This window comes from Chelon labrosus (genome assembly GCF_963514085.1).
Source record: "Chelon labrosus genome assembly, chromosome: 11".
Lineage (NCBI taxonomy): Eukaryota > Metazoa > Chordata > Actinopteri > Mugiliformes > Mugilidae > Chelon > Chelon labrosus.
In genome coordinates this window covers 12,281,373-12,293,283 of record NC_140344.1, presented here as the reverse complement: position 1 = coordinate 12,293,283, position 11,911 = coordinate 12,281,373, and the positions used below count along the sequence as shown (strand labels likewise).

The window sequence follows — 11,911 nt, the reverse complement described above, 5'->3', positions numbered from 1 at the left end:
ATGCTTGCACATGGGAAAAGATACTTGATCTAACAGTGTTTCCTGGAACATACAGTCATGAAAAGACCCATTGTAAATGTGGATAATAATGCACTGTTTGATGTTTTATAGGCTTCACAGTTCCACAAATGAACTGTGCAATGTATTTAGATAATGTATTCATTTTTGTAAAATTAGATCCAAACAGATCATTCAGTGTTTATGGCAATCTGGGTATTAACGTGTGTAGCCTTTTATCAAAAAGCAACACATCATTACATCTTAAAGTTTTAAGAGATGCGTCGGTGCTTCTGTCAATGGTTTGTCCTGCCTAATACTGAAGACTAAGCTTCAAAGCACGTCTGTGTTTTTAACCATGTTTGGTGAAGTTCTATTCAAATGAAAACATAAGCTGCACTGGTAATACCTCAAATAGCCTTGTGCTCAAAAGTCAAACAACCAGTGCTATGTGGTGTTTCCTGTGAATAGAGGAAGAAAGGAAGGCCAAACATGGTTTTTAACCATGTTTGGTGAAGTTCTATTCAAATGAAAACATAAGCTGCACTGGTAATACCTCAAATAGCCTTGTACTCTAAAGTCAAACAACCAGTGCTATGTGGTGTTTCCTGTGAATAGAGGAAGAAAGGAAGGCCGCTGCCGGCCTTAACAGGAAAAACCCAAACAGGTTTGGGCCTAAGGCCAAAGCGAGGAGTGCTGCTGGTGAAGGAGAGACGCACAGAAAAGGAAGGAGCTGAAAATTCAAGAAGCCGTTTCATTGGATGAAAAATTTGTTTACACCCCAGAGTGCAGGATGAGTCATAAACATTTCCATAAACATACTATTAAGAATACGCGCAATTAGAGCTGAGCGACATGCCCTAAAAAATAAACTAAAGAAATTATTCGAAACAAGCTTTTCTATTACATTTTAACAATAAATTTAATGAAGGCAACTTAATAAATTCATTAATAAATTGAAAAAGCACATTGACAGCACATGGATATACCCTGGGCAATGGGACGTGCACCATGATCTGTAATAGCTTTTCACCAGCCTTTCTTGTCATATGGAACATAATTGCAAAATTATTCTGCTGCTTTTCAGCTGGTGTTTGAGTGCCTCCGCCGCCTTGTGCATCATTTCGTAGCGATCAACATTTTCCCCACTCGGCTGCATGCGTCTGTGCGAGAGGCTGCATAAATTGGTTGTGCTGCTGCCTTTAGATTCAACGGCTTTTCATCTGCAGTGAACCGTGGTTTATTTGAGCTCTGGCGCCGCAAAAACCAAGCTAGTTTCAAACTAGTGAAGGCGGAGGGAATTTAAGGAACAAACTAATTCACATAGAACAAAAACAACATGAATCGATTAAATCAATTTATCCCTCAGCTGTACTCACAATCCAACCTTTTTTTTTTTTGTTCATGTCCTGTCATTTATAGGCATACAGGTGATGTAGAGCGCGAGTTCAATCATCAAATTTGATTTCATGGGGACTTTAACGTAGTTTTGCATGAACTAAAGACAGCAGGAAGACACAGGAGAGCTATTATGCTCTGCTGCTATACTAATCAGATTTTCATTATAGAGGAGCTGGCGGAAAAACACCACGTGTAAAGTTTGTGGCTTGGGTATTAGCCAAGTGTTTGTTGACGGTACTGTGCCTCTAAATCATGGTAGCTTTATTTACCAGCTTTATGTTGTATAGGCGGAAGTAAATGCTTGAAGTTTGGCTCATCTGTTAACCCCTATTTTACCATCTCTTTCTCTTTCTGCCTGCATAATCCACATGTAATATACATAAAAGACTTATTTTACTTACAATGCTAGTTAAATTAAAAAAAAAACTACTAACTATAGTGATTAATAAAAAAGTCACAAATGAAAGATAAAACTGAGAAGTGGAAACAATGTGTCATGAGAACCAAGTTAAAGATCTACACCCCACAGGTGCAGGAGCAGTCAGCGGTGCATCATTAAAACTTCTACACTGCAAAATAAGTCAAGTGATTCAACATCTTTGCCTAATTGGAGCAAGTCTCCAAAGCCTAAGCAACAAAAAAATGTTTTAATCAGCTTCCCTTGGCACATCTCCTCTCCACCAATTAACTAAAAATATCTGAATCATCAGTTATATGGTTTAAAATACAACTATATATTTAGGTGAATTAGAAAATACTTTTTTTTTTTGCTGAAAAATGCTTCAAAATGAAAATGCTGTCGGACAAAATATGTTTTCATCTGTACATTGATGAGAGTGATTTGTGGAAACATCTCCAGATCAATGAGGAATGCTGTTAGACAAACAGGCTTTAAATGAGAGGCACAAACTGGAGCTGTAAAGACATCTGATGTTGCTTGACTACAAACGTTTTATACGCTGAGTCGATCATGCATCAGTCTAATCACTGTGCTTGATCTTGTGCCAAGAGGTAAAGGTCGCCTCTGGACCTATTTTCCCTTGAAAAATTGCAAACTGCAATGGCTACTGTTCCTAGCAGGAGAAAAGACTATTTCTCATTATCCTATCCGGTTCCACGAAAGGCAGAGAGAAGCTTTAATGTCGTCTGCATAAAGTGGTACCTAATGTCCCTGAAAGCAAACTTCAAATTGCTTAACCCCAGAGCAAGGTCACCAGCAAGCAAAAAGAGCCAGAATGGAGGAAGAGTGGCATTAAGAAGGCAGTTCAAGAGGAAGTCTTGCTGGATACCGTCTGCTTGACAGATCTCTGACCTCAGTAATTTCATGACGACAATCGAGAGCGGTAAAAGCATGCAATCTGAGGCAGAGCGCTGACTGGGAAAGCTTTGCAAATAAGACCTGCTCTGACCCACCGACAGGATTAGAAAGACACGGACAAAGGAGATTAATGTGAGACAGTTCTCTGCAATTTTTATGAGTGTACGGGCGTTTTAATTAAGTATTGATTTTAACAGCTAATAGCTCCTTCTGTCGCCTGGCTTTCTTCTCCCGTGCTGTTGTTGATCTCTGTTTGCTATTGAGAGCATCAGTGGAAAAGACCAACACATCAGCTGGACTGATTGTTTTCCCATGAGCTTGTGGTCATCATAATTCAGCGGCGGTCCAGATGCAACACGAAGCAGCCGCCACTGAGTAAATTATCACTGTACACAGACGTGGTAATTCAGACACAAATACCCGAGTTTGTTTGAGTGGAGTGGCCCGACGTGGGGGGGGATTGTAATATGAGGATGTTTTGACAGGCTGTTACCTTTAAGATGTGGGAGAGTTGTGGGATCACTAATGAAGACCTTGTCCCTTCAGTTAGTGATGCCTCATTACTAGCCAGCCCAGCTGTCTAGGGCTTTCAGCACATCATCACATACATTTTATCCCTTAATAACTACACACACTGTCCCCTGCCAACATACTGTGGGCCCTGCGTGCGTCTCATTTAATGGTAACTATTGTAGAGAACCGCAGACAAGGCCGGCTGAGTTTGAGAGACCACTGGATGGATGGGGGAGAGGAGAATTTAATTATCCTGACGCTTAGAGCCTCCTCCTCGTGTCTTTCCCCCGCAGACACGTCTCACATCCTGCCTCCATGAGCCAGCTGAAGAAAAAAAAAAAAAAAAAAAGAGAGAGAGGGATAGAAAACGAAACCCCACAGAGGTTTTTCTGATTACCTTTGGATTGTGCGGCTACGAGTGTGAAATTGTTGTCATGGCTGACTGGTGCACCTGCGTCGCTTCAAGTCAGAGGAGGAAGCTATGAGAGACTATGAGGAAATATTTGCAGGTGGGGAGCACGCTCACGAACCTCTGCTCCCCAGAGCTCTCTCGCACGAGCTCAGTTAAGACTTAATTTTCCATTCAGTCCTTTTCAGATCATTTACTACTGCATCAAGTTTGGATCTAACGTGATCCGCGGACAGCTGTCCCTGAAGCACTGGCGTTCTGACGCTCTTCCACGTAAACAGCACTTTGATCCCCCTCTCGGTGACGTCATCTACAAACTCCCCCAGTCACAACAGAGGAGCCTCAGACTTCACAAGGAAAAAGACAATTTGGCATCTGCTGAGATCTGCTGAAGTGTTTGTTGTCTGTAAAGCTCACATGCTGTGGGAGCAGCGAGATTTCAAAGTTAACACACCAACTGTCACCTGCTGACGGGAAACACGGCACCCACTCGCTCACCTGCTCTTCTATTTAAAATGGAGGAATCACAGGAGGCAAGAACGCAGGATTGTACTTTGTTTTTGAAACTCTTGAATTTTTTTTTTTATTCAGCAGAAAGGCATCGAGTCACCACAGGAGGAATGAGATGAGAAAAACAAAAAACAAAACACATATCAGACGTTTCTTTTAACACAAAAAAATAAAAACATTATCCAAGTTTGTATTCAATGTTCATTTGCTTGTTGACAATCTAATAAAAACATTTAAAAATTCAGATATTTATATATTAAAAAAAAAACAAAAAAAACACTGTTTGGAATGTATCACATTTAGTAAAGAGCGTTTCTACAATTCCAGTTTTATCAAAGGATGTAACATCACGCTGAAGGATGTTGGCAGAAGTCTAGCAACATATAAAAGTGCATGACAGAACTATCCTCCCAGAGACACGTGAATAAATGGAAAAATAAAGATATAAAAAGGCAGCAGGCTTTGATGTATTCTGTATATTTTAGGTAGAAGGGGTTGGCATGATGGTTTATGACTGGAACAGATCACAGACGGCCAGCTGTGTTTTGGACACAGAGAAGGCTGGGTAAAGAGGGCCTGTGAACCTGTGCTTGAATGAATGCATTAAAGCTAGACTGCCCCCTGGTGTCACATTAAAGAATGATAAAATACCCTCTCCGAGGTCGAGAAACACTCCAACTCTCTGAAGGCCTTCTGCATCAACGGGAACTGATACCTTACTATGCAGAGCTTCCACCTTCTTTCTGTCACACGCCAGGCACCAGGAGTAACTGTTGAAGCCCAGGCGAGAGTTGTCCTTCTGGCCTTTCCTCTCTATCTGACCCTCGCACAGCCCCACCTTCCAGCGGCCGTCATCCACGGACACGTTCACCTCCCAGTACCAGCGCCCCGCCTCCAGAGCACAGGAGGCAAGAACCTGCGGGAAGGAGCTGAAGCGAGCCTCGTGCTCCGTATAGGCCTGCTGGGCCTCGCTGTAGACGACCCTCCTGTTGTTATCAGACAGCTGCAGCTTCGGATGCGCTGTATCTGCATCCAAGACGGGGACGGTGCCATCTGCACACCGGACAGGCAATTAAAAACAGAAAATTTAGATGAGATCGGTAGGACTAATTGAATATGCCACTTTGGGTACACAGGATGCATTTAGTCATCTGATTTAATTAGCCGTGATTCACCAGCGCGGTGTATAAAAAGCACTCCTTACACTGCAGCCTGTAGAGATCTCGGTCTTTGCCAGGCGTAGTGATGACAACTGTGTCGAGCCGTTTCTCCGTCCAGCTCTGCAGGCATTTCAGCCGGGCACGATCCACCTCCTCTGGAGCCTCAAACTGCCCAATACAGCTCCCCACGTCACTGGTTCTGGTGAGGAAGAGACGAGTCGGTAATGAGCATGAAGACAGAGACTATTGAATAGCTGTTATCCATTAATGGGCAATAAAGAAGAAAATTCACCACCAAAAGAGACATACCACTAATCGGTATTCGGCAACAGAGGATGGATAGGTTCTGTGCTCAGATTATGCTTTCAACATAATGATTCCACTGATGGTGATTTACTAAAAAAACGCTTTGTTACATCGTGTGGTGTCTCGCCATGCAGATAGTTTTATTTCTACTGGGTTCTTTAGATTTCCATCTCTAAGATGTGTGCCTTACTCCCTAAAACCTTACCATGAGGGCACTGCAACTTCATTTGTACTCACAGCAGTATGACGATTTCACTTCAAACTAATTAACTGCAACGTCGCCATTTAAAATCAGTATTCCTCCTACTCTCTGTGGGCTACTGCTACAGAAGAAAGTAGTTCTAAGTAAAACTATTTGCAGCAAGGCCTGGGGATTATCTGAAGTACCAACCTGTCCACATATGAACGATTTGCTCGTTCACCACTGCCACAGTGAAACAAGCAGAGCATATAAACGCTGCTACGGATCGAGCTATCCTACACGTCAATGATGAAAATTCACCCACTTCTCTTTTAGATCTGAATTTTTGGAAATTCATGAACTGACTCTCAGACTTTTTGTTGTTTTATTTAATTTTCATACTGGGCGTTTTATTAAAGCTATGAATTTGCTCGTAGCACGTTTAGCTACGCGTTCAACAAAGCAGAAGTTAGAAGTACAACACTTACATTTGGGAGATCTTGCCGTACTCCTGCAAAAGGAAAAAAGCAAACAAAATATTTTCTACGTGTAAATATTTACAAGCCAACACAAGCATCTTCTGTTTTGCCAATATAAATGTTCTTCTCCCAACATCCAACTGACCATAATGAAGGCCTGGTCCTGGATCCGTTTGTCTCCCTTGGCATCAGCCAGACTCTCCAGCGTGTGGAGGCCATGTTGGACCGACTGCAGGGATGTCCGGAGGTGGGAAAGCTTCTCCTCCAGTCCTCCCAGAACCCTCGTCTCCTCCTTCATCACACACTGGAGGGCTGATTGCTCCTCCTGCTCCAAGGCCTCTCTGATGGCTGCGTACTGCCTCTTCACTCCTGCACGTGCGTCACTCAAAACCACCTGGATCAATGCAAATCGATGTCATGTTGCTAAAAGGCTCTTCTCATTGCAGATTTAAGTCTGGATTCATGTACAGTGGGTTATCTGCTTAAAGGAAATGTCGGACAGTTCTTTGCAAATTTAACTTTTCAACAATAGGTGAATTATTTGTTAATAACACATTTACAGCTGACTATACACATCTGTAACAACATAAATATCCCCTTGAGTCAGAGTAAAGCGCAACCTCTTGTAATTCCAAGCAATTAACCTAAACACCTTAGTATAAATAAGTAATAAGTAAACTCTCTTACTGTGGAAGCCTCTTTCTTCTGTGTGAACTCAGTCAGTCTGTTCTTCACTTGTTGCTCAGCCTCCTGTAATTGTTTGATGTCTTCCTTAAGGTTCCCCTGTGGGAAAATGGCCACAAAGCTTAAAAACAACTCAGTAAAATACAGCTACGGATATGACTGTTCTCCAGGCTGTTTATTTCAAGATTCAAGATTCTTTATTGTCAAACAACAATGTAACAATGCAACATCAATACCAGTACTGAAATTCTTGGTGCATGGGGCCCACTCGACTTCACAGACGCAAAATACAATAAATGAAATAAAGTAGAATAAAACAGAATTAAAAAATGAAATAGATAAGTGGCAATAATAGATAAATATATAGAAACGAAGAGAAATTGTGCATGTGTGTGTGTGTGTGTGTATGCGTGTATACGTGGCAGTTCAGCAGTTCAGCAGCCTGATGGCTTGTGGGTAAAAACTGTACCTGAACCTGCTAGTTCGTTTGTTAAATAAAATAAAATAGAATAAAACAGAATTAAAAAATGAAATAGATAAGTGGCAATAATAGATAAATATATAGAAACGAAGAGAAATTGTGCATGTGTGTGTGTATGCGTGTATGTGTGGCAGTTCAGCAGTTCAGCAGCCTGATGGCTTGTAGGTAAAAATTGTACCTGAACCTGCTGGTTCGTCTGTTGGGGGTGCTCAGTTTTTAAGTCTCAGTTTCAGTCTGAGGAGGTGTACTTCAAATTATGATGACCCCTAAATGTGTTTGGAGAGTTACCAACAGTAAGTACCAACAAAACAGGAAGGGTTTTCACTGTCACTGCAACTGCTCCTGCGTTTCCTCTGCTGAAGTGAAGTGTAACTGACTCTGTCCTCTATAAATGTTTATACTGAACTATAAAAAAAAAAAAGGAAGTAAGCTCAAGTGTTTCCCAACTGAAGGCCACTCTATTTGTCAGATCAGCAAAGAAATAAATATCTATTGTTCATCCTCAACAGGTAGTATGTTGAGAGAGCTGAAGATGCACAGGCAGAACCAGAAAGACAAGCAGCAGACTGAGAGCTGGACAGTTCTAAGCAAAATCAAGAAAACCAGCTGAGCAACAGCAGCAAGGACCGGTTTAGACATCAAGCATAATTACTTAATTACACTTCAAGTTCAGTGGAAACACAGGGAGACTGATACGGTGGAATCCATTCATGAGCTAAACTAATAAGACGGCTAGGATTCATTTAGCAAAACAGTAAGCACAGAAAATAAAAAACTTTCGGAGACGTGTCACAAATCCAAATTAAATCTAAGTAAGTAAGCTTTGTCCAGATCTTGGTCAGTGCTGTTGAGTCGTTGTTGTTTGCTTATCTGTTGAGTTTCAGACAGGAACTCATTTCTTTATGGACCTATGAAATTTATTTCCATTGTCTATCTTCCATATAAATAACTGCACCCCTAATTTTGTTGCACATATATAATAAAGCTGCATTTCCCATTCCAATCAGCACAAGCCATTAAAGTTAAGTCCCACTGACTGCTATCTACGCTGCATAACACCCTGGTGCTGTGTAGCATCATTAGGTAAAAGATAAAGGATTTTTCATGATGAGGTGCAACTGCAGAAATGTAACATAAAATTTTACTCAAACTAAAGCTAAGACGTGGCATTATTTATAATGAATCATTTTACTTCAGACTGAATGTGCTGAAGCACAGAGACTAAAAAACAAAAAAAGAATATTAACCAAAATATGGCACTGTGTAGTTAGCACTCACCCTGAGCTCTGTCTCTGCCTCCCTGATGCTGACGCAGACATGGTCGCGGTGGGAGCCTATGACGGTGCACACAGTGCACACGCACACGCCGCACTGCCGACAGTAGATCCGGTTTATCTCCTGGTGATCCTGGCACCTCCACAGAGAAATGTCCTCCACGGGAGGAACCAGGGTGTGATTCTGAAAGACGGGGGATTCCAGGTGGGGACGCAGGTGCTCTGTACACATGGAGGCACCGCACACCAGACAGGTCTTCACCGCAGACTGACACCTTGCTTTAGGGCAATAATGGCAGGTCACATGGCTGGTATTTTTGTTATCTGGCCTGGAGGAGAAGAAGCCAAAACGGCTCGGGGATCCTGTTGCAGCAGCAGGTGTTGCAGGTTTCTTTGGCAACAGAGGAATTCCTCTAACCTGTGTGTCTTTCTTGGGGGTCGCAAGAGGAGGTGGATCACATATATCTACTTCATTTGAGCTGTCAGAGTCATCCAGTGAGACGACTTGCTCTGACTTGCGCTGGTTCTGCTGGGCTGAGATGTTTCGTGGCCCCTTACTTGCAGGCACTGCTGCAGGCACTGCTTTGATGCCTGAGCCCTCGCTGGAGGACATGCCATCACCACGGTCAGGCTGTGTACGTTCTGGCTGCACTGCGTTATTGGGTGACTCCACAAAAGCTGATTGCCCAGGTTTATCTGAGAAAGAAGTGGTTGCATTCTCTGTGTCACTGGACCAGTCACGGGGAGACTCTACAGTTGATCGCTTTGTGTCCGGTTGTTCTGGTACAGGTGTGCTGGCTTTTCTCTTTCCGAGCAGTCGGCTTGTGAGTGACGGCCTCCTCAGTATCGAGTCAATGGTACTTTGAACATCATTATTGGATGTGCCTGTAAAAAAAACAAAAAAAAAGCAAGTTAAGCAAAACTTGTCAGTTGGAAAGTTGACTTGGTACTTTTACAGCAATACTTCACATAAACACCTGCAAACTAGCTTACAACAGTAGTGAAAGTTTTGGATAGTGCACTCTTTTGCTGCTGAAATTCACCTATTTTCAGTTTGTTTCTAAATTTGCAGTTTTATTTATTTTGTCAGTATTAATCCTTCTCTCTGGAGTCTTGTCTCGAGCAATTAAAGCTGTGACTTTCTTGTTTGCACTTCGCCGATTTATTACGTCGCCTTGAAATCACACTTAGAACGGGAGCTACAAAGATTAAGCTTTCAGCGTGAATGTGCGCGAGTTGCCGAAATCCACATTGCAAAAGCACTCAAACTAAACTTCTGTATCACAAACACTCAGTTGACAGCTCATTAGTTAGGCTAGACAAAACAAATTCATCCTAATATAACACTCCTGGACTAAATCTTAGCTTCATGAAGGTTATGGTATTCAGCATTGGTTTAAAATAGCTAAGTGAGCGGTTGATTCAGCTGTGTTTTCATTTTGGATTTTGTGGTACTGTGGTATTGGTGTGTAGTACTGCTCAACTGTGTTGTGTTGCACTGACACGTGTTATTAATATTTTGACAACACCATTTTAGTCAGCAGGGAAGCCTCGACACAGAGGGCTGTCAACACATGTCATTTATAGTTAGACTTTCACCCTCATTGACTATTTGTTTAACAAGAGTCCAAACTCGAGCTTATGTCATTCAAACATATTCTGCTCTGTGAAGTCTAATGAGGTCTTTACTCACCAGTATATTGGTTAAATGTGGTCAAATTATAAAAGAAGAATGTACTTTTTACTCAATAACATTTGTTTGGTAGATATAATTACAGATGGAGATTTTTCATTAAAATAAAGTGTTATCTTTGTGTGGCTTACGACCCCTTACAAAAATAAACTAACAAAAAAAAAGTATTTTTTTTATGCATAAATATATATTAGAATTATTTGGATCCATTTCAGTGCAAATACAGACACTTAAAAGGTGGAAATGTTTACATATGTATTTTAATTTAAGTTCATTTTTAATCCAGGACATCCACCATATTGATATCGTGGTATCTTCCGGTGCGGGGGAAAAAATCGTTATTTATGCAAATATACCAGATAAAGACGTTAGCCAGTATTATAAATAACTTATAAAAATGTTTCAGGAGCTGTCCGCTGATTTAGTTTATCTCCCATCTGTGATTTTCATCGAGCATGTGACCGGCAGTCCCCCGCGCTGTTAGCTCAGTTAGCTAGCATGGGATAACAGCTAGCATCAGCTTTATTTGTGTATTTAATCATTCAGTGTTACTATTTTTGTCCGGTTAAAATCCAAGGTTTGTCTTGTTTAAGTGTACCTGCGGATCGGCGGGGCTGACTGGGTCCACTGGGAGTGGGTGGTGGTCGTGTTAGACTCCTATCAAACGGCAGAGTCTGGTAGACAGTTTTACACCTCCACTCCGGACAGTGGTACGGCCCACTGGGGGAAACGCTCCACAAGTCCCCGATACATCGTTGGCAGAAGCTGTGGTTACATTTCAGAGTGACGGGGTCGCTGGTCAGCTCGTTGCAGAGCGGACACTTGGTCGGAGTGTCCAGCGATGCTCCCATTTTGTTTCGAGCGCTGTTTACTTTCTGTTTCTCCGAAAACGAGCAGCAGAGGCGGAGCCAAAGATTTGAATCCCGCTCCTACTTCCACTGAGTCTTAAAGGAACAGTTCACTAGATTATTTATTTCAAATTTCTGGACCAAGCAGTATTTCTCGTCAGAATTGCTCATTTATTTAATAAAATTACATTGCAAAATTGCAAGTGTGCGTAATAAACACTTGTACATTGCTTGCTGATCAAAACTGATGCACTGAATCTCAGTTAAACATGCAGAACGTAAAATGATCCATTCAGTTACATTTATGTTCTATAAATATCTATGACATGAAATATTTGTGATGTCCACAATACTAGCAAATGACCTGCCATGTGACTGTAATAAACTAGACATCACAATCAAGCTACCAAACTGCCACAGTGAAAAAAAATAATACTAAATATTTTGACCAGCCACCACTACGTTTCATTTTAGTGGCACGGGCCGACGCATGAATTAAATATTTTGAGTTAAAGGGGAACTCCGGCGCAAAATGAACCTGGGGTTAATAACACATGTGCACCGAGTTCGATCGTTCTCTGGTATTTGTTTTCATGCATTTGTTTTGTTAGTCAAATGTGACCAGTTTTCTTGCAAACCGCTATTTAGCGTATAACG

General features: G+C 41.7%; 1 protein-coding gene across 1 annotated transcript; it reads right to left on the bottom strand.

The window, feature by feature from the left end:
* Window positions 1-4,220: 4,220 nt before the first annotated feature.
* Window positions 4,221-11,537, bottom strand: LOC311495074 (tripartite motif-containing protein 14). The gene is made up of 7 exons (XM_084554391.1): window positions 11,005-11,537; window positions 8,718-9,598; window positions 6,962-7,057; window positions 6,420-6,668; window positions 6,284-6,306; window positions 5,353-5,507; window positions 4,221-5,201 (listed from the first exon to the last, which is right to left on the bottom strand). The coding sequence occupies exons 1-7, from the start codon at window positions 11,255-11,257 to the stop codon at window positions 4,657-4,659; spliced, it is 2,202 nt and encodes a 733-aa protein (XP_084410517.1). The 5' UTR covers window positions 11,258-11,537; the 3' UTR covers window positions 4,221-4,656.
* Window positions 11,538-11,911: the final 374 nt, after the last annotated feature.